Here is a 22,358-nt window from a genome sequence, read left to right as displayed (position 1 = left end):
TGGCTGGATCCCGGCTACCGTTCCATGGCCGATCATCTGGTCGGTTGGTACGGTTGGCCTTGCCGCATCCCACGGTTCGTCTATCATGACCACTACACTGCACGGAGTGGGTAATCTATCTAGTTGCGGGGTAGGCATAGATGGATATACTACATCATGTATATACAAGTATCACCATGAGCGTCAACAGCTAGCACTCAATGTAAACATGGCACCCTCACCACACATCGTCATCATCGGCGCTGGTATTGTCGGCGCGAACCTCGCCGACGAGCTGGTCTCCCGAGGATGGACCAACATCACCGTCGTCGAGCAGGGCCCGCTGCAGATGCCTGGTGGCTCGACGTCGCATGCGCCAGGTCTAGTCTTTCAAACCAACCCGTCCAAGACGATGACCCGTTTTGCACAGTACACGGTTGAGAAGTTGCTGTCTCTAGAGAAAGACGGGCAGAACTGCTTCAATCAGGTCGGCGGGCTGGAGATCGCCACCACACCAGAGAGACTTGAGGAGCTGAAACGGAAGCATGGATATGCGTCTGCGTGGGGAATAGAGGCGCGGCTCGTTACTCCAGCCGAATGCTTGAAGATGTATCCTCTTCTGAACAAGGACATTGTGCTCGGCGGACTGCATATCCCTAGCGACGGGCTGGCACTCGCAGCACGGGCCACACAACTGCTCATCGGACGCACACGCCAAGCAGGAGTGCGCTACCTAGAGATGACTCCCGTCACAGGCATCCAACAGACAGGGACCCGCGTTACCGGCGTGATAACCTCCGCCGGAGTGATCACCGCGGATATGGTTGTCTCCTGCGCAGGATTCTGGGGCGTCGAGATAGGCGCCATGGCCGGCGTGCCCATCCCCCTCTTGCCCCTAGCGCACCAATACGCCAAAACCACCTCCGTTCCGGCCCTGGCAGGCCGCGAGATCAACAACCGCCCCAACGGCCTGAACGCCACATTCCCCATCCTCCGCCACCAGGACCACGACCTCTACTACCGCGAGCACGGCGACGCCTACGGCATCGGCTACTACGGCCACCGGCCCATGCCCATCGAGGCGGCCTCGCTAGGCCATACCCCCAGACACGTCGACGAGAAAACCATGCCGTCCCGGCTGGACTTTACCGCTGAGGACTTCGCACCCGCTTGGTCCGAAACACAGCGAATCCTCCCCGCGCTGCGGACATGCCAACTCGCCGACGGCTTCAACGGCATCTTCTCATTCACTCCCGACGGCGGACCGCTGATCGGCCCCGCCCCAACTCTCGACAACTTCTACGTCGCCGAAGCAGTCTGGGTAACGCACTCGGCTGGGGTGGCACGTGCACTAGCCGAGCTGCTGGTTGAGGGCTCATCTCGCATCGATCTCTCCGAGTGCGAGCTCTCCCGCTTCGAGGACGTGCAACTCAGCCGTGAATACGTGACTGAAACTTCCTCTAGGAATTTCGTCGAGATCTACGATATCCTGCATCCGCTGCAGCCGCGTGAGTCGCCGCGGCAGTTGCGGGTGAGTCCGTTCTATGCGCGCGAGAAGGAGCTCGGCGCGTTCTTCCTTGAGCTGGGTGGGTGGGAGAGGCCGTTTTGGTATGCTGCTAATGAGAAGTTTGTGAGGTTTCTTCCACCTGAGTGGCGGCCTGTGGAGAGGGATGTCTGGTCGGGGAGGTATCATTCACCTGTTGTGGCTGTTGAGGCGTGGAAGACGCGGAATGCGGTCGCGATGTATGATATGACATCTTTTCATCGGTTTGAGGTCTCTGGGCCTGAGGGGAGGGAGATGCTGTGCAGGTTGATGACGAGCGGTGTACCGGATGTGGGACAGATTGTTTATACCCTTCTTTTAAACGAGCGGGGTGGCATCCGCAGCGATATCTTTGTGACGAGACTAGAGGAGGACCTGTTCCAGGTTGGCGCAATCAGCGCGGCTGACTTTGCATATCTGTCCCGCGAAGCTCGGCGACAGTGTCGGAAGTCTCCATCGCAATGGGTCCAGGTGCGCGAGGTGACGGGGCATACCTGCTGTCTTGGTCTTTGGGGCCCTCGCGCCCACGATGTCATTCGCACGTTAACGACCGACGACCTTTCCAACACTGGTCTGCCATATATGCACGCTAAGCGAATTACACTCGCCGGTCTCCCTGTCATGGTCCTCCGCAAGTCCTACGTCGGCGAGAACGGATGGGAAATCCAGACGAGCGCTGAGTACGGACTTCGCCTGTGGGATGCCATATGGGCTGCGGGCCAACCGCACGGTCTTATTGCCGCGGGACGAGCGGCGCTCAACGCTTTACGGCTGGAGAAGGGGTACAGGACCTGGGGGGTAGACATGAACAGCGAGCATGACCCCTTTGAAGCGGGTGTGGTTTCCGCGGTGCAGGTGGATAAACAAGATGACTACGTTGGTAAGGCTGCTATGCAGCGTAGGAGACAACCAGCCCGTCGTCTGCGGTGTTTGACTATCGATGATGGACGGTCGATGGTGATGGGCAAGGAGCCTGTGTTTTGGAAGGACAAGGCTGTGGGATATGTTACCACTGCTGCGTTTGGGTATACTGTTCGCAAACCCGTTGCGTATGCCTGGCTTCCTGCATCGATTCAAGAGGGCGAAAGGGTGGAGGTGGAATATTTCGGGAGGAGGATAAGGGCTACAGTTACGAAGGAGCCGGTTTATGATCCTAACGACCGGGCGCTTCTGGCAGGGGAGACAGTGGCTGAGCCAGAGCTGAAGCGGGTGAGGCATCGTCTATAGCATATACCGTTGCATATAATGTGGAGTTTACTGAATGATACTATGATTTATCTGCTTTATCAAGCTTGCTATTCCCTTGTGGTTGAGGAGACAAACGCCAATGACATCTACCTACATGCAGTCATATTACTCTCATCACTCGCAGTAGATGTATTCTCATATACACCGCCCCTTGATAGCCAAATGACATATTTGAGACTAATCATATCCTCGGCCCCTTCTGTCCCGAACTCAGATGGACTATAGTCACCAGATTGGTGGGATTTGCCAACCCCCGGATTCCCCACATTATGGGAGATCGATTAGCGAGCCCCGCGAGGTAATAATACCGAGATGATCCACGGGGAAAATAGTTCTCGGTGACTTACCCCGGACTTTCATCATGGAGCTAACTTATGACGCTGCATGGGACCCCGCGTTGAGCATCACCAATAGACGGGGACCGTAATCCGTCGGTGGAAGACATCTTCGCAATAGATACAGCCCTCCGGGCCAAGGGAACTCATGCAGGATTTATGGAGATACTGCATTTTGTGAGGGGTGGTCATGGCCCAGATAGAGTTCCTGTATATATATCCTCCGCCTTAGGCTGAGATTTCGTTGGAGACAAACAGTACTGTCGGTATACCATATAACCAAAATTTAGGCAAAAAGTGAACGAACATGAAAATCCCCAGCTCCTTCTGCGCCTCCATAGTCATGGCAGGCCTAGCCTCCATGAGCACCGCGGCACCAACTACCCGCCCCCAGCGCCAAATTCTCCTCTGCTCCGATAGTACGACGATGCCATATGGCATGACTAGTCTAATCCAAGGGTAGCTTCACCTCCCAATAGCCCCGAAAATATACTGACTCTATAGATGGGGCTACTACATGCACAACTTCTTCGAGCTAAACATCACAAACCTCGCGCGCGGAGGGCGCAGCACCCGCTCCTTCATCAACGAAGGACTGTGGGCGTCGCTACTTGAGCGCATCGTCCCAGGCGAAGGCACCTTTGTGCTCATCGAGATGGGCCACAACGATAACGGGGATCCAACTACCGACGTGAAGAATCGAGCTACGCTTCCTGGTATCGGGCCCGAGAGTGTCGTCGTGGCTAGTAATGCTACCGGAGGCACGACAGAGACAGTATACACGTTTGGACATTACCTCCGGAGAATGATCCGGGATGTAAGGCAGGCTGGTGGCGTTCCATTGGTGAGTGGGATGGTACCCGTTATGTCGTGGACGGGGGATGTCCTTCGGCGGGATTGGGCTTTTGCGGATTATGCGCGTGAGGTATGTGAAGCCGATATAGGGTAGCTTGCAGGGTGGTTATAACTAAGTGAGTATAGGTGGCCGAGGAAGAAGGGGTGGAATATATCGATCACACAAAATATGCCGTCAATCGCTGGCAGTCTTTTGGGTCGGTCAATGCTACCATGCCGTATTACCCGTTGAATGACTATACGCATACAAGCTGGCCGGGAGCTGAGAGTAAGTCTTGTGCTGGAATGAAGAGGAACTCGCTGACCAGCCTATAGTCAACGCGGAAGCTCTGGTGACAGCTATCAAGTGTGGCCATCATTACTGGTGGAAGTCGCAATTGGCCTGGTATCTGAATCGCAATGCAAGCAAAATTGACTATCCTTGCTAGTTACTGTGGCCACGATTGGTGAGCTGCTGCGAAGATCGACCTCCAGGTGGAGGAGTCATTGTCGGGATCAATCGACTATTCCCTGGTGCGTGTATATTCGTCATGATCAATATCAACGACATACACCATGAAGCTATTTCGCTCAAGGAGCAAAGGCAAGAAGATGTTCCCCCGGATAAAGTGTTGTGTATGCCATTTAATGCTTCTTGAGCATCATATACCGCTCTGTGAAACAATTATGGTGATATTTTTACAAGTACTATGGAGAACCTCCTCGTCCTCCTCGTTCGGCAAGGACCGTAGATGACCAATTCTTGTTATCCTTATTGGAGATCTCTCAAAACCTGAACTGGCTTCGTCTCTGCCCGAACTAAGCATACAATGCCACCAGCAACCTTTTTAGAACATTGTAGAACACTGCAGAATAGGCCGGGTATTGTATTTTCAGCAGAAGACACCAGATTCGATCTTTCACACGAAAGGCCTGGGCCTTGGCTTGCTAAGTGATTTCAGAGTCTGGAAATTGACTTTGTTATCCAATTCGTCGAGGAGATGTGATCTATCTGATCAGAGCGACTAAGACAAGCTTAAGTGCGGCCTTCTCCAATAATAGTCTAATTCTACGTTTATTTGCCGCTATATCAGGTAATGTGGGACTTCTTGACAATGTATCTCGCGGACTAGGAGATTAGCTGACACGGATAGCAGACAAACTGATCACTCATAAGCAATAGCCAGGCCCTGATTGGAAAGGTGTGATGTATACTGCATCTAGCTTGTTGAATGCGGCCAATAACTGGCAAATAAGCTAGTGAACTGCCGGGAGTCCTTGTTCAACGAGCTTGAGAGTGACTAGCTCCGGTGATATCTCCTCAATGGCCGGCTTTAGGGGACACCTACTGTTGCCACTATACTATCGTTTGGCTAGTCTTCAGTCATGCAGGGCTGTACCCCATCTTTGCCATGTCGATCTGCGCTATTGTGCGCAGCCTATCAATGCCCAGGGGAAGAATATCCCCTGGACTCGCGCCAGGTCTGACCGACCGGCCAAAAATCATCCGCCGTGTCAGGGTTATTGCCTGATTACCTGGCTGGATGCCCGGTGGGACAGGGAAGATTTCCTTCTTTCGTCGTTAGCTATCTAGAACGCAATGATGATTAACAAAGAAGATATCCCGCACTTCACGTTGCTGGAGCCGTGGCATGCCACTTCTGTCCAATGTGTAGAGCTCCACGACACCGCGGACACGGCGGGTTGTGCGGTTGGAGGTCCAATTCATAATGATGGCAGCTTGGACAGCTCCATTTCCTCCGACGAGCCATTCTCCTGCATCTTCTCGCAGTCTGTTAAGGGATTCATTCCACCCACTCTCAACGACAATTCTGGGCATGATGGCGTTTGGCACGTTGATTGCTACATTGGGTGCCTTGTGGATGCCAACAAATGGCCCATCGGGAAATTCATAAACTTCTAGCAATTAGAACTGCATGAGATGGAATGAACGGAGGTGCATCGCTTTACTGGTATTTGCTGTGGTATGCAGCATGTCGGACTCATTCTGATTGAGTTCCTCGGAGACAAGCCATTGAATCTCGCTTTGGTGGCACCAAACCTGGTCGACATTATGCAGAAATGATGCCATTGCTACAACTCGGAGGATCAGAGTAAAAGTGTTATAACTCTTGCTAATGAAGGGAAATACGTTATTCGCTTTATCGACCTTGTATGCTGCTACATTGACGATACTCGCTTACCAGAAGGCACCTTTTGCCCGCTCAAGTGCATCCCCCACATTCGCCATCCAGGAAGGAGCGATGTTGTCGTAAACAAGCTCAGCGTAGATGGCATCTTTTGTTGCTCTTGCCTGGGAGATCTTCTCTACTAAGTGATTGTGGAAAGACTGTTCGTCTGCCAATTCCGATCCGGAATACTGAAGAATCAAAGACTCGGGGCTTGCCATCTTCGCAGAACTCTGGTGCAGGATTCTGGCTGGAGAGCAAAATTTCAAAAGGAGGAAATTGTGTGAATGCTGTCTCTGATAAGCATTAAATATGATGTAGACATGATCTTGCTGTCATTCTCCGAGAACCATGGGAAGGCTATCATTTAGCGAATAGCGCCAAGATCTTTATTGCATTTCTAGGACCTACTCATGTTGGTTCCTCAGTTACATGCCGAATAATCTTCATCTACAAGGAATAACGAATCCAACTATAGAAGATCCAAGGACTATGCCAATTTACCAAAATATTTCCACCCAAGGTAACTAGACACACCCAATGCAGGCACCAGTAGCGCCCCCAACCTGAGCATAGCGGCTCTAGTTCTCTCCTTAAAGTAACCCTCCGCCATGGCCTTGAAATTATCGACGTCGTTGCCGCGCGGATACTTCTCTTCTGGAATGGGCACATCCAGGAACGGGCAAATCTGCTCCCATCCCAGCCCATCTTCAAGCTTGACCACCAGCAAACGCTCTTTGGGAACCGTATTTTTGACAGCCTTGATACTGTAGTCCATGTAAGCATTCTCTCACATAGCCATATCTTAGGGCACTTACTACTCAACGTAGTTCCTTGTGAGAGCAGCCTCATTACCCGGCTGGCCCGGCTTTGTGCCGTCAGCAAGGACAGCGTACAGGGTGGTGTTGAGAGCCAGAAAGATGCGTAATTCCTCGTCGAAATACTTGAGAATATTCAATGGAAACGAAGCCGCCGCCGTGATGATAAAGCCCGCCGTGCCGTTGACCGACTTGGCCCACCGATCGGGGTCCCGCTCCGTCAGGATGAACTTGACCTCGGGATCCTGTACGTACTGGTCGAGGAGGGCGGGGCCCAGGAAGCTCGGGATCTCAATAAGGCACTGTAGTATGGTAAGTATGCAGAACGCAGTCGGGTATGTAGACAGGTACATCATAGTCGGCAGTCAACTTGTCCAAATCAGCCTTGCCGAACCGCTTGATGCCTGATAACCGATTGTGCTGCGCGGTTACGGCCTCTAGGAGGGCTGACATGCCTTGTTTGCCCTGCACTAGTACCACCTCGTACATGTGGTAGGGCTTGTAGCCTAGTATCTTCATGGCAAAGTAGAGGCCGAGCGTCCCAGTTCTGGATGTTGATCAGCGACATGTTATTGTACACGCGGATGGTAAAGAAATTGCTTACCGGCTACAGCTGGCGACAATGACCCTGGTTTTTTCCTTCTCCGCTGGCTCAGCCAGCTTGTCGATTACTCTTGACATGATGCTGTTGTTGCTGTGGGAGCCACGGTAGTTGGATACAGTCTATTAAAAGGAGGTCCCAACTTCTTATAGAAATTTTTGTCTGGTATTGAACTTTAAAGTCTGTGCTGGCCGCCTAATGTCCGTGCGACAACAAATGAACAGTAAGCACTAGGTTCAGCTCCGTGTCGGCTACATCATCGAGGCCTATCATGAGATCCAACAAAGAATAAGTTTCGAATCAGACACCTTATGGCTTCCTGGCTGAGATCAATTGACTAGTGCTGACTGCTGACCACTCTGTCGCTTCACCGTTGAGGCTGAACCATTGGGACAACATCGGTTGGTGACTGGTTGATTTGCCAGCGATGCTTATTTTACTTCTCTAGGCGACTTAATAGACTTTACGCTGGTCGTGGCTACGCTCACTCACGGTATCCATACGAAGTTCCAGGATGGGATATTCAGCCCAAGTGGATTCCTCTAGGCAGTGATCTCCCTAAACCCTCCAAGTAGAAATCACCAATAACGATGATTCCTTCATGTTATATTCAGCATATTAATTAAATATATTTACCCATCGATGCCCAAAGACTGGCTATTCCATCTGAAAGTCAATAATATCAACATGCAGTCCAGGTGGCACTTCCACATTCTGCAGTTCCTCGATCTTTACATCGTCCGGTGCTTCGACGCTACAGAACCGTATCAGCTTCTCCTTCTCCAGAACTTCAAGTAATAGATGGGAATCATACGATATGAAATGTACAGGCGGAGTGGTCAACGTGGAATCAAAAACATCCGGGAACTTGAGGTTGCGATCGTGGTATATCTCGCGAAGACTGCAATCTGGATTAGCTACTGCACTGCCCGGTTGCTAGGTTTCATACTTCTCGGCCAACTTCTTGCCGTCACCGTAGTAATCGTGTGCGAGCTCGTTGTCGAAATGGATGTCGAAGGTCTGCAGCTAGTAAGAACGGTACAATGCTACGGGTCAATCGTTCCCAACGGCGAGGCTTACCAAGTCCTTTGTCATTTTGGAATATATACAGAAAGGTTCAATATAGATATAATGTACAGTTAAACTAGTTACTTTCACCACTTATTCGATAGAAAGGACACCAGCTAGTTATATGGATGATGGTGGTGGCACTTATGCGGACTGTTTGAGTTTGTGAATGACATCAGCGATGATGTGCTCCAGTCATATCATATGACAATTATATACTGTGACAATGCTTTGTCCATCCCCTTTCAATTAAATCATTGTCTTGCATAGCTACAGGGTCGGAAAGTTTGTTACTTACATATACTGAAGCTTTGCAGCAGGTCGCCGGGGCATGTCCTATCTAGTAGTAGTAGCGCTGGCCGGATATTGCTCTTTAGATATCAAGAATATAAGGGGTGTGACGCATCTCATTCGCTTGCCTTTTAATCCTAACCAGGTCGACTACTCTTCCTTAACCATGTATCTGATGATAGAGTAATAGATGGCGAACATCCATCCATGTGCTGTGTATAGTGAAGCGGCGGCTGATTTAAATTCAATAGCATTGACTTGGCCAATGATATGGAATAAGACCTAGATTTAGAACCTCATCAGTAACCAACAGAATGCTTTGTGAACATCATGATTAGAATAATGCTAAACATGCCCTAGACAACCTTTAGTTTAGCAAGACGCATATCAAAAATATAAAAATGTGATGTCCAGGACAACCATGCCAGCATGAGGATCAGTACTATTAACAGGATCTGATAGGGGAAAGGCATTACAAACTCAGGATAAACTATCTAAAAATCATTATTAGGGATGGAAACAAAATAGTATCTTAACATATATATCATGACGTTCTAACACAGTTACCCTTAAGCCTTTATTATCGTCCTCCAAGGGGCTGAAACCATTCTGATATTTAACCAGACTGATTACATTGATTTGCCCATACATCTGGAGGCAGTAGTGGAAGAATATACCAGTTAGCATCTATCACAGGTGTGAACAGCAACAGTTATAAGAAAAACATTAAGAGAGCATGTAATACAGTATAGCATTGGACAACTATCTGGAGCCTAGACGAATCTGTGGAGAAAACCTAGACTTCTTCACATATAACATAAATAACCCCTAATGGACTTGCGAATCTGTGCAAGGATCCCCAGTCTAATGGTGTACGTAGTATAACAAAGAGAAGAAAAGCAAAGCTTCCAATCAGATGGTATTTTCTGTTTAGGGATGCTCTAAGTCCCACTCTAAGTCCCACTCTATATTAAGATGCGTAGTCCCCTTCATCGTATACCACAGGTTAGAATAGGGATACTGCTCATCTGCGTATCAGTTTAAAGATTTGAATGTAGATAAAGAATCCAGGGGGCTGTTCAGGACTAGGTTGCAGAAGGAAGCTTGACGAAAATGGCAGCGCGTCGTCAAATGCATCGCCGCTCTATTTTATTCAAGACTATGCATTAATTATAGTCAAACTTAGCATAAGAAAGGGGCTACTTACGCCGAATTTTCCAGTACCAACCACCAGTACACCTGATCGAGGAGATGGTGTAGCGTCCAGGGTACTGATATCAGACTTCAGATCTTTTAACACGGGTCTCTAATGACAAAAGTGACAAGTCAGATATAAACGGTTTACTGTGCATTCTTTTGTCGTATGACACTCACAGTCAAGTCTGCTATGATGCTCTGTATCCCTTCGTATTTCTCATTCTCCCATACCGACATTGACTCCGGACGCTTTAATGCATCGTCGATATATGCATCTTCTCAGCTGAGGCATCTGCTGCCACCTCTATGCCATTGGGTTGTGAACCTTTACAGCATGGATTTGAAGATATCCCAAGTTTTCGAAGATTGGCGTGTTATGTAGAGATTGCTGCAACCTGAAACGGACACTGCTGACGCTTACCTCCCACACCCTCTCAGCGAAAGTGTAGAATACTGACATCTGAGCCACCATTACATCGAATCCAGATAGACGGCACACGCCTAATATGACGACATGGTATTAAGCCACCATCCAGAGCCCATGTTGACTCTCAGAGTTCATTTTTACCCAGCTTCTCTACACACTTCAAAGAAGTTGTTTCATGGTCTCCCATGTCGTGCTGGATTCATCCTGTAGAGGCAGAAGAGCCGAATGCACTGGTTCAGGGTCATCAAAGTATGCCTCCTCCAAGTCCCCGCGAGTTTGGCCGTAGCATGACGCGATTGTCAGGTATTGGTTGCCGGTCAACTGTAACAACTTGAGCCCAATTAGTTAACCTAAAGCTCCATGCGTAAGTGAAGTAGGTTGTTCCGCGATGGCTGATGCACATAGGGCATCACTGTTATCTTCACGAAATGTCATGGAGGCTCAGACTTCAGTAAAACTGGCCGGGTTTGGCATAGGTCGCCCGCTATGCATGATGCAGACCACCTGTTCGGTAAAGGCCTCAGATGCAGCTCGGGAATTTGTACTCGCTTCTTCGAATACCGGCATATGCAGAATAGCAGCCTGCCCGGATGTGCCATCGAGATAAACCCCCTCCTATTGCAGATATACAGAATATCCAGTGTGCCTACTCCATTGGTATTCAATGGTTGCCTGAGTAGATCCAACTGGCTTGACAATGTCCTTCTAGTCAAGTGGTGTGTTCTTGTCTCTCACACGCCTATTGATCTCTCTACATTTCACGCCAGCGTCGAAGGTAGAAATCCACTGTCAAGGCTGTGGCACCAGTTGGATTTTATCAAGCAATGTTGCTTCCGGGTAAAACTTGTGGAGCTTGTTACTGTTACGAGTCTTACCACTAGATTTGGAGCTTCTAACTGACGTGACACACTGAAAATGGTATAGGGTTGGTGCATGCTGCAAAGCGGAGCTAAGAACCCGGCGCAAGATTGTATATCTTCTTGATATCCCGCAAAGTCTCCTCAAAATCAATCTCCAGGTCCCTGAGAAGACCAGTCTCCACATCGAATATCCAGCCATGCACAACGGGGAACTGCCGCTCATGAAAGCTCTGCTGTACCGCTGCTGTCTTGATCACATTCCTACAGGACTCGATGACATTCAACTCCACAAGACGCTTATATCTGGCTGTTGCATCTTGAATCCCATCAAGCTCCCGCTCGTGCAGACGGTATACATCGCGCACGTTCCGAAGCCAGGGGTTGAGGAGCCCCAGGTCGGACGGCGTCAGCGCGGCTTTGACACCGCCGCAGTGGTAGTGGCCGCAGACAACAATGTGTTTGACCTGCAAATGGCGGACTGCGTAATTAATGACGGACATCACGTTGAGATCTGTGTTGGGGACTAGATTCGCGATGTTCCGGTGGACAAAGACCTCCCCGGCTTCGAGACCCATGATCTCGTTGGCAGGTACGCGGCTGTCACTGCAGCCGATGTACCTGGTTTTGTCAGATGAGATATACCCGGACCACTGTGTGTGTTTCTTACAGATATTCCGGGGTCTGCCCTGCAGAAAGCTTCTCGAAAAAAGCGGGGTCTTCTTTCATTTTCGTCGCGACCCAGGCGCGATTGTTCTCGAAGATGCGCTCATGCGACTGTTTCAGATACTGTGGGACAGAGTCCCCTTTTGGGTTTGGAGACTCCATAATGGACAGATGAGAGAAAGAATGATTCTCCAGATGGTTTTGGAGGATTCACGTTCCGAATATTTGTGGATCGGAGGATGGCCTGATGATGTGGAATAATGTGGCGTTCTTCGTGGGGCCGGATATTTATGCCTGAGGCATGCTTACTACCAACTGGCTTAAAAGCTCAATGGCATTATCCGAATGGATCTACAGCCAAGCTCACTCTTCAAAAATGGATCTATGCGTTCTTGATCTGGTCTTATGTTTTTCGTTTCTAAAAGACGGTCAAATAGCTGATCCCCGTCATGCTTCTACTAACTGATAACCTGTTTTCGACGCCTTGTCGTAGACCATGCCCCAGATATTTAGCTGGTCCTGCTGCAAAGCATCTGCAGCCTCAGGAGACTGGCTTAACGAGTGCACTTGCTCAAGAACATTTAACTCCACCAGCGCGCGGTCGCGTTCGTTTCCTGTCAAGCTGTCTAGGGCGTGATGATGAGTCGAACGTAGAGTGTCAAGTATACTTATCCGTCAGCACCACCCCATTAATATCTAACGGTAACAGTTACCTGCTCCAGGGTTTTTGCAAGCCGGCATTTACTTCTCCATTTGCAATATGACACCCGTAATGTCCACATATCACAATATTCCGGATCTGGCCGAGTTAGTCGCACCCTCTCCTAGGAACAACGAACTCACCTTCAACGAGTCCAAAGCATATCGCAAGGTCGTATTGCAAGATAGGTCGTCCACCATCATGTTCCCCAAACTCCTGTATTCGAAGATCTCATCTGAAGGCAAACCCAAGCTCTCCAGTTCATCGCACCCGCTATCCGAGCAGCCAATCCATAATACCTGCTGCCCCGGCTGCCGACGCCACGGTACACAGTCTGAACGCAGTGGTTGGAGTTGATATCTGTCCACAATATGTTCACCCATCTTGCGATATGAAGAAGCAAAGCGGTTCGAGGTCGGGTTGAATCTGGTAAGAGAAAGACTGCGGAAACTGAAGACCCGGGAACAAGACATAGATGTATGTGCTAAATGCGCTCAATTGCACCAGCCATACGTGGTGCAGACTCGACTAAATATATGTTTACGACTCGCAGTTTCCTAAAAAAAGGTTTCGTCAGGAAAGTGGAACACCAGGGGAATAGGTCAATCTCCGGGCCCTACTTTGCTTCCGGCCGAATCGGCGATCGCTCGGCTTTTGCTTAGTCTCGTCCGAGACGCAAATACATGACTCGGATTGTCTAATAGGAGCTAGAATACTGCTTAAGCTAGGTGTGGATCAAACGAGTTGCTAATATTATTGCCTTACGAGTGTTGACTCGATTGTGGATGAAGAATGGGCCGAGGCCATACCACATCTATATTCCGCACTCGTCAACCCCTGATCCCAACCTAGGCAGTGAACTGTCGGCAATTATGCCTAAAAATAAATGCAGATACGATGGAAATTCGATAATGACTCAGCTCTGATATGACTGGTTAGCATCTTGTCGCTTGTGCTCTGCAGGCTGAAATGACACGTGCCTCTGGTTTTCTACTACATCACCAGAGCAGTTCCACCATGCCCAGGTAACGGAGTTTACTAAGCTGATCGTATTGTGGCGGCACGATGTGGCTGCGCAAGACATCACAAACTTGCCTTCTCAGTGCTTGGATCTTCCAATACTAGAGGCCCAGGACGAATGGATCACCAGTCTATGATTCTGTACCTCTATGAGAAAGAGATGGCTAGGGATGCGCCTCTTTTACAAAGAGTCTTCAGCCTCAACCATGGCACAACACGATAGGACCCTATAGATACCTGGGAAGATGATGTCCTGCCTTTTAAAGAAATCCTTGATTAACTGGAAAGGCAGGTGCGATTGAAACTACTGTGCAACAGAGCTTGCATGCGCTTTTTTTTTTGACCAACTGCAACCTAACATCGCTACAGATATTCACAAGGACTCAGGATTGACTTCCTTGTCGTATTCACTTTACGGAAGAGGAGCTGCGTGGACATTGAGAGAATGGTGAGGGTCGGAATTAGACCCAAGATTTCTGGGATTCCGTAACTCACGTCTGTTTCTAGATATGGGTAGACCCCAACCATCTCTACGAAGATGCTGCTGCGCTTTTTGCAGGACTACGGCAGACTGGCTTGAAGACTATGGTAGGGAAGGAGAGATGATTTAATAAAGCGGATTCAACGGTTAGACAAAGCGCCGAGCGCCAAACCGCCTTCATCTGAAGACAACACTCAAGGTATCAACTAGTTTTGCTAAACCAGCGGTACTGGAGCGCCTCCATCGCAGTTATCCTCCAACGCTCAAAAGGCTGCCTAGGATTCTCTGGCCCAAAGGTGTTGGCTAGATCTATCAAACGTTCGTAAAAAGGGTTCTCCTCTGCGATATGTTCAAGAAACCCATTGAGACCATCTTCGTCCGTAAAATAAGATATATGCCGGCGAAGGATATGACGCCATGAATCGGCGGAGTTTAGTTCGTCGTCCTTGACGCGGAAGACCATCTCATTGACCATCACATAGATCATCTGAAAGGCATCAGCGACGCGGAACCAACGGAACCACGAAGTGGTAGGAAGGCGAGCCATACTACAGCCCCAAAAGAAAAACATCCGAGGCCAGGTTCTGGCGGGATTGGCACCAACTCTCAGGACTTCTCCATATTGCATTGCCGCATAGAGGACCAGTCAGCCACTTCCCTTTAGGTCCAATGACTGTATCCTCAAGGTCTGAGATTTGCACGCTTTTGAAAACGAGTCCACCCTCGGCACTTTCCATATAGCCTACAAGAATATTATTGGCTTTGATGTCTGCAGTCGGTCAGCAGCATGATCATGAGATTTTCTGAACGTAAATACGTCCCGCTATGGAGAATATCCCTATCGTGGAGAAGAGAATATATCTCCTCGTATCTCCCGACAATTTTCTCAGACTTAAAGGAAGCAGATCTCCAGACCAGTACGGGTAGATGAACATCTCCAGATCTTTGACTTCAACCACCCGTCGCACGTTTGGGCAAGTCGAAGCAATTTCTGGAGGTTCAGCTGATAGTCAAACTCGCCTGAATCATGTTTTTTTCGCTATGATCTCTCTTCCATCAGCACTCTCGCGCAGTTAGCAGGAGGCTTCAAGTGGCTTGGATTGACACACCTTGCACGGCATACACATAAAACCGGGTTTCTTTGCTGAGCAAGGACTTCCTCAATTCTATATATTCGCCCAGAGTCGCTCTTGAGGATCGGGCCGAGGGTGAGAGGCTCCTTGCTGAGCTGTGGCATGTGAGACATGAGGTAGCGCTGTGAGATTCGCTGCCCAGAATACGGTATTCGGAATGACAGTATTCTTGCAAGCATCATGTCTGAATTGATAGGAATCTTGATAGCCCAGGGATAAGTACTGGATGGACCACCATGGAAGGGGCAATTGTTGATGGATATGAGCCTGAATCATATCTTGGCAGCCGCTGGTCAGCCAATCACCCGTGACACCAGCCCCCGATGTAGATATCCAACCCACCCAATCCGCAAAATGGGTTAAACATACACAACCTATGTGGATATCCAAATTAGGTGCGCACGACCTACGGCCTCGTAGAACTGACAAGCTTATCTAGCGTTATGGTCTATAACTAGGCCTAGCTAAGTATATATTCTCAAAATATATGGATGGAGAATGATAGTATCTATCCGTTTACTAAAAAGAAATAGGTGTTGTGGTGGATATATCCATTATCCGCGGTCCAACCCGCAGTGATATGACGGTGGGTTAGATAGCAGGGGTTCAACCCATTATCCGCATGGGTGGATTAAGTGGATTGGGTGGATTGGACGTGGATCAACCCATATCCAATCCACAACCAATCTACACTATGATACTAGCACAAAGACTTTGGTTTATTTGTGGCCCGTGCAAGGATCCATTCATGCCTTGTGTATATTTTGAAGCTACTATGGTACTTTTGCATGCCTGGGTGATTATAACTTCAGGACTCGCATAATTAGATCGTTGATATTATGTACGAGACAGTAGGTTATATCTCATAAATCCGTGACTACAGAAATGAGCAGAGCGGGGTACGCCCGACCCTGTAGGCAAAATGTAAATATGCGATTCCTAGGCCACAGCCTTTTCGGGATGATTGGCCGGGAGAACATCAGCTATGGTCTCGTCCGTGCCCGCAAGATCATCCTCAACATCGATGTGATCACGGATCTTGAGGAAGATGACGGGGGCAGCAACAACGAGAGAGACGGCGAGGAGAACCCAGTTGCTGATAAATTCCTTCTCGTATGAAAGCTTGCGGGCATCGAGGTTGTTCACAATAGCCGCGCCGCAGGACTGAATGCCCTTGTAAAAACCGACGTAGTTGGCAGAGCGACGGCCGGAGTTGGAGAGAGCGCCCATAAACCTGTTCATTTTGATTAATTGTCATCAGTCTAGGAGAAAAAAAAATTCGGTTTGATGAGAACGTAACATACCAGTAGACGCTAGCTTGCCAAGCGGCATCGTAGAAGCCGTAGAAAAGGTATAAGAACATTGGGCCCACATAGCCGGGAGTCTCCCAGTCAGTCGGGACAAAATTGGGATTGAGCTTGGGATTGACGCTTTCGCGGGTGTATGTCTTCTCATAAGCGTATCCACCACCCCAGATGGCAAAGGTGAGGATGAAGAGAACGACCCAGGTAATCTTCGCTCGGACGGAACGGCGAACGCTCTGGACATCAAGAAGGTATCCCCAGATGATAGCTGCAATGATCTGAGCCAGGAAGTAAAGAAGACTGTTAAGAGCCTTGGTTCGGGTACCGAAGTGAGCACCGTTGACCGAGTTCTGCTGGTAGACGTAGAACCAGTTCGAGGAGAAGAACATGGGGAAAAGGAGGACTACAAATGGCTCGAATCGGAGGGTTTCCCAGAGACCGAGTAGCTCAGACTGCCAGCTGGGATGCTTCATCAAGATGACGCGGCTGCCGTCTGGTCGAATAATGTCGCTAGCGTTGCAGAGGCAGAGAGCAAGGAGGGCTCCGACGAACATCAAGACGATGAAGCCGATGTACGTACCGTCGGAAACGGTAATGTTAGTCTTGACGTGGATATTCTCGCCAAGGGGAATCTAGCTGCGTGTTAGTCAGTCTGTAGGAATACATCGAGTCAGGAGACATACCAAGCTGCCAATAACGGCACCCATGTTGAAGATACCCCAGAACCAAGCAAAATACCGTCCCTTTTGTTCCTCAGTAGGGTAGGAGATCATAATGGTACCCTGAGCGGTCCACAGAAGACCGGCGCAAATACCGAGCCATGTTCCAGCGAAGATATTGAATCCGGAAACGCTGGCGTGGACCGAGACCAACAAGCTAATAGCGTAGATGCAGTATCCGATACCACCGAAGGCGAGCGTCCATCTGACACCAAGCTTGTTGATAAAAGTACCACCAAAGAAGCCAAAGACTGCAAAAGCACTGTAAAGAGCAGTGTTCTGTTCAATTGTCAATGGTAGCCTTTACGTATTCAGTAGCGTCTGACGCACCATGTTATCTGCCAAAGTCGCGTCGGTCTTTCCACCCCCACCTAACCCACCCAGGGCATTGAACATTCCGGGACACATGAAACAGACAAATGCCACCAACAACAATTGCACGCTAGGCGAGGCATACCAGGGGATGCTGAAGCCGAAAATGCGGTGCTGCCTGTATTTCCATCCTGCTGGTAGATCTGGAGGAGCATCAATGCTCTCACTGTGGTCATGGGGAGTGATTTCCACAGACATGGTGGAGTGTGCACAAAGGGTAATACTGATGCGGATAATGGAAACTCTGAAAAGCGAGGCTGTAGACGAAGGGAGATCGTCCTAATTTATTTTGGTCTCGGTGTTGATAAGCGAAGAAAGGAATAGCTTCCCCGTATAGCCACGTGAAACCGATACTACACTCCAACTCTTCAAGGTAGTATTCAGTATTAAGTCGAGTGTCTCCATGCTGACAGTCCCCTGATTCTGTCCAATAATACAGCCCGGATTAAAGGCTCCGAGTCGCGTGTGATTGATAGGAAAGGAGTCGGGTAGCATAGCAGCGTCAGCCTTGCTACTCGACCCCCTGACCCCGCATAGAAGGACTAAGCATGGTCCAAGGCTCCACTGGTCCCACCCCCGCAACTCTTAGGTTCGAGAACCCATGGCTTCAAGCAAATGAAGTGACTTCCTTGGGAAGCTTTGAGGATGACCACAGAGCACCGTAACATTTGCTGGCTGAGCTTGGCTTGCTGAAAGGGATGGTGGAAGACAGCAGCTTGGCCAGAGGCGCTAGGCAAGATACGGTATAGGATAGGAGACTCTAGCGAAATGTAACGTTACCAAACGTGTAGCACTCTGAGATGTGTTGAAGATAAGAGCTAATGCGTTGTCTTGGCTCTTGTTCTACGACACTAATCTAGACAATGTCAAGTTGAAGTTTGCTTATTCTGGCCAGCATTATTATCTACAACAAGGCATAAGAATGCTGTAGTTTGGATGGATGTAACCGTAGAGAAACTATGGCCTTATCTGAGTAGTAATAGAGCGCCATCCTTCTGAACATTTACCGGGTGACCAAGGAAAGCGCCGTAAGCCATCAATCACACCCTGATAAGGCCTGGATATCGATTTTACAGCTGTTGAAGGATGAAAGATTGCCACCTTATGGCTTGGACGTGTATCTGTGTCTGGTTAGTTATATAGCAACCAATTAGTCAGCCACCAAGCCGCTCCTCGTATTCATCTGGATCTCAGACACAAAAAGTGATTGCTGCTGAACCAATAATTTCATTAATAAAGCAATGGGATATAAATAGCTCCACAAGTTAAAGGGTCAAAGCGGGCACTTTCTGAAATATCCCACTCCTAACCAAGGAAATTGCCCCGTCCAGGTCCTGCTCACTTCATTATAAATTTATCTGGGTATCCGCATTGAAGGACACACACTATCACTTCAACTCTCAATACTTATGCCAACACATTATGATCAAAAATCATGTAGAGGAGTAGACCGTACTAGTATATAGTCTTGGCCAGAATACCTGAAGTCTACGGTTGATTTGACCCCCCGCGCCAAGGATCAGCCTCCCTTGACGTGGTCGCAACTCGCAAGTCTCCCGTCTCCATCCTTGCCTTCTTCCTCAGCGGACTAAAAAACGCATAAATCTCTGGTACGAGGCATATTAGAGCTCGATTTATGTCATGACAACCAGAAACCTGAATAAAACCTGGCGCGACATTGTCTTCGCTCAATATGCCGCTGACTTTGACGCCGATGTTCCATTCCCCGTTCGCTATCTGATCAACGCCGATGTGTGGAAGAAAGATATTTTTATCGAAATTCCAACCAAAATCCCTGTCGAGACCTTGCGTCGCTCCGTCTTGACTTTCGTCCGCGCAAAACGCCTTAATTCTGACCCGACTTACCGAGACGAGAACATCTCCGTTAGAGCACGTGTATCTTATCTAGAAAGACAAGCCCAAGAAGCTAACAAGCAACATAATGACCTGGTATCCGGATCACAGGATCCTCCCACCGTTGCTGGCGATGCTCAGGACAGTCGCTAGTCTGTGGGAATCTATCGTCTCGTTGACGGAGACTGACGGATCGCATTCATCAGCACACCAGCGTGGTTGTCAGCGATAAGTCCAGCTCCTGTATATAGTCAGCACAAGTGCTAGGGCCAAACTGTTCAAATAGTCCGATATAAGTCTTGCTATGCCACAACCTTGGTCTACGCTGCCTGGCAAAGTAATCGCCCTAGGGAACCAAGCTACTCAAAGTTCATGTTTGTGAGACTCGGTAGAGCGCTATATTATTTGTTCAAGACATCGGTGTTAGGAAGATCCTGCCATTCCCATCGCACACATGTGAGACAGGTACATTATGTATTCGTTGATTTTGATAGATCAGAGCCATCGATCGCCCTAATAGTGGATACACCGTGCGAATATAGATCTGCATGATGAGATGTATGGTTGGACCGATCGCTGTAATTAAGCCAGACCAACCTAGGTTACATACAGTCCGGGGAAGTTTAATCTTCTATTTGGGCTCCGGAGATCGCCTCCAGCACAAGAAAGGTTAATGACTGGCAATATTCGGAATATGCATAATACATTTTGACAGGTCGCTTGGCCAATGCGTCTACAATCCTAGATTCGCACGATGATGACGCGGCGATGGGAATAGCTAGAGAAATCACCGAGGAAACGGTGATCAGCGTAAGTCTGAACAGACCAACACTTCTGCACCTGGCATGAGGGTAAAAGATAGAACGGCCTTTATGGAATTCTGGGCAGCATTCTCCAGACCACAGGGTATTACATGCAAACTTTCCATGTAGTCCTGTCCAAAGAGGAGAGATGAGAATGCCGAGTACTGGCACTAAGTGGCATATGCATCAGCAAGACAGTTCTTCACGAGCCCTACCGCGTGTTTTCCTTGCTTCGTGACTCGAGCCCAATCGGGTGGATCTGCAAGGTATAGTGTACATTACCTAGGAGGCAGGCATTTTTCCCAATGGTGGACTACTTCTCGCACATTAACCTTATTTCACTGACGATTCAGGAACTCCGGCCCGAAGACCGATTTCCCGCTGCAGAACCCACGCAGCCTGTTTTGGATAAATAAGCTTCGTCACGGCCAATCTGCAGAATGATTGCCGCGTGGATTGCGGGGAAAGGGAGCTATCCTGGGCTAAGCAATACCAGTGTTTGAGAAGGTCTCACTTCTCAGTTCTCCATTTGTCCGAGCGTTATATAGAATTTAGCCAGAATTGCTTGCCCTGCTGGGATGAAAGCCGGGTAATCAGCTTCCTGATGATAAAAGCCCGCGCAGCCCATTGATCCAAATGTATTATGTTTCCCTGACCAGTGCTTGAGAGAATTGCCTGATCTTCTGAACGACATTATGAGAGCTCTATCTCTTTTCTTAGCCCTCTTCTGTCTCCTGGGTCTCTCCTCTGCCTCCCCGGGGCAAGATGTGGTCAAGCGAGTCACCAGCGGATCGCTTCAGCAAGTGACTAGCTTCGGATCTAACCCCTCTGGCACGCTCATGTACATCTACGTCCCTAAGAACCTAGCCACTAAGCCTGGAATCGTCGTTGCTATTCATTACTGTAGGTGGAGCACACCCAATGTGCAACTAGGTGCGAGCGTTGCTGACACTATCAGGCACCGGCACCGCACAAGCATACTACACTGGATCCCCCTACGCACAGCTGGCTGAGCAGTATGGCTTCATCGTCATCTACCCTCAGAGCCCCTACAGCGGTACCTGCTGGGACGTCAGCTCCCAATCCGCCCTGACCCACAATGGCGGCGGCGACAGCAATTCCATCGCCAACATGGTTACCTGGACCATCAGCCAATACAACGCCGATACCAGCAAGGTCTTCGTGACAGGTTCCAGTTCTGGAGCCATGATGACGGTGAGCATCACACTAGAAACAAAACAAACCTCATGCTAACTGTAAGGATGCAGAACGTCATGGCCGCCACCTACCCCGAACTCTTCGCCGCCGCAACAGTCTACTCGGGCGTCTCCGCCGGCTGCTTCTACTCCTCCTCCAACCAAGTCGACGGCTGGAACAGCAGCTGCGCCCAAGGCAACGTCATCAGCACCCCGGAGGTCTGGGGCGGCATCGCCAAAGCAATGTACCCGGGGTATACGGGCTCGCGTCCCCGGATGCAAATCTACCACGGCAGCGCAGATACCACTCTCTATCCGCAGAACTACTACGAGACCTGCAAGCAGTGGGCAGGTGTATTCGGATACAACTATAACTCGCCGCAGTCGACGCAGAGCAATACCCCGGAGGCAAACTACCAGACTACTATCTGGGGACCGAATCTGCAGGGGATCTTTGGAACGGGCGTCGGGCATACGGTTCCTATTCACGGGGCGAAGGATATGGAATGGTTTGGATTTACGGGAGGTTCGTCTACGACTACGACCAAGACTTCTGCGACGAGCACGACGACGTCCGGGGGGTCGTCGACTGGCACTGGGGTTGCGGCGCACTGGGGTCAATGTGGAGGGAATGGGTGGACCGGGCCGACCGTGTGCGCGAGCGGGTATACATGCACGGTGATAAATGCGTGGTATTCCCAGTGTTTGTAGTGGTGTACTACA

General features: G+C 49.4%; 8 protein-coding genes across 8 annotated transcripts; 4 read left to right on the top strand and 4 right to left on the bottom strand.

Annotated features, from left to right (window-relative positions):
* Positions 1-208: 208 nt before the first annotated feature.
* Positions 209-2,749, top strand: ALT_9154 (GcvT family protein; the record flags this gene model as incomplete). The annotated part of the gene is made up of 1 exon (XM_033559749.2): positions 209-2,749. The coding sequence occupies one exon, from the start codon at positions 209-211 to the stop codon at positions 2,747-2,749; it is 2,541 nt and encodes an 846-aa protein (XP_033415640.2).
* Positions 2,750-3,448: 699 nt separating this feature from the next.
* Positions 3,449-4,388, top strand: ALT_9153 (rhamnogalacturonan acetylesterase superfamily protein; the record flags this gene model as incomplete). Its single annotated transcript, XM_033559748.2, has 4 exons — positions 3,449-3,564; positions 3,610-4,030; positions 4,087-4,228; positions 4,276-4,388. 4 exons carry the CDS (start codon positions 3,449-3,451, stop codon positions 4,386-4,388), a joined length of 792 nt encoding a protein of 263 aa, XP_033415639.2.
* Positions 4,389-5,521: 1,133 nt separating this feature from the next.
* ALT_9152 (sulfotransferase family protein) lies at positions 5,522-7,627 on the bottom strand (the record flags this gene model as incomplete). Its single annotated transcript, XM_033559746.2, has 7 exons — positions 5,522-5,859; positions 5,911-6,074; positions 6,144-6,378; positions 6,666-6,895; positions 6,947-7,248; positions 7,298-7,493; positions 7,551-7,627. The coding sequence occupies 7 exons, from the start codon at positions 7,625-7,627 to the stop codon at positions 5,522-5,524; spliced, it is 1,542 nt and encodes a 513-aa protein (XP_033415637.2).
* Positions 7,628-8,204: 577 nt separating this feature from the next.
* ALT_9151 (uncharacterized protein) lies at positions 8,205-8,642 on the bottom strand (the record flags this gene model as incomplete). Its single annotated transcript, XM_089600548.1, has 3 exons — positions 8,205-8,448; positions 8,497-8,573; positions 8,628-8,642. The coding sequence occupies 3 exons, from the start codon at positions 8,640-8,642 to the stop codon at positions 8,205-8,207; spliced, it is 336 nt and encodes a 111-aa protein (XP_089455045.1).
* A 2,837-nt stretch (positions 8,643-11,479) lies between these two features.
* ALT_9150 (carbonic anhydrase) lies at positions 11,480-12,215 on the bottom strand (the record flags this gene model as incomplete). The annotated part of the gene is made up of 2 exons (XM_033559744.2): positions 11,480-12,008; positions 12,058-12,215. The coding sequence occupies 2 exons, from the start codon at positions 12,213-12,215 to the stop codon at positions 11,480-11,482; spliced, it is 687 nt and encodes a 228-aa protein (XP_033415635.1).
* A 4,111-nt stretch (positions 12,216-16,326) lies between these two features.
* On the bottom strand, positions 16,327-17,980 carry ALT_9149 (DUF895 domain membrane protein; the record flags this gene model as incomplete). The annotated part of the gene is made up of 4 exons (XM_089600547.1): positions 16,327-16,621; positions 16,692-17,323; positions 17,375-17,689; positions 17,741-17,980. The coding sequence occupies 4 exons, from the start codon at positions 17,978-17,980 to the stop codon at positions 16,327-16,329; spliced, it is 1,482 nt and encodes a 493-aa protein (XP_089455044.1).
* Positions 17,981-19,423: 1,443 nt separating this feature from the next.
* Positions 19,424-19,789, top strand: ALT_9148 (uncharacterized protein; the record flags this gene model as incomplete). Its single annotated transcript, XM_033564260.2, has 1 exon — positions 19,424-19,789. One exon carries the CDS (start codon positions 19,424-19,426, stop codon positions 19,787-19,789), a length of 366 nt encoding a protein of 121 aa, XP_033420151.2.
* A 1,345-nt stretch (positions 19,790-21,134) lies between these two features.
* On the top strand, positions 21,135-22,346 carry axeA (putative acetyl xylan esterase; the record flags this gene model as incomplete). The annotated part of the gene is made up of 3 exons (XM_033564259.2): positions 21,135-21,342; positions 21,398-21,654; positions 21,708-22,346. The coding sequence occupies 3 exons, from the start codon at positions 21,135-21,137 to the stop codon at positions 22,344-22,346; spliced, it is 1,104 nt and encodes a 367-aa protein (XP_033420150.2).
* Between the last annotated feature and the right edge of the window lie 12 nt (positions 22,347-22,358).

This window comes from Aspergillus lentulus, assembly GCF_001445615.1.
Source record: "Aspergillus lentulus DNA, contig: Alt17, strain: IFM 54703, whole genome shotgun sequence".
Taxonomy (NCBI): Eukaryota; Fungi; Ascomycota; class Eurotiomycetes; order Eurotiales; family Aspergillaceae; genus Aspergillus; species Aspergillus lentulus.
Note: the sequence above shows the minus strand (reverse complement) of the source record. Positions and strands in the feature narration are given on the sequence as shown.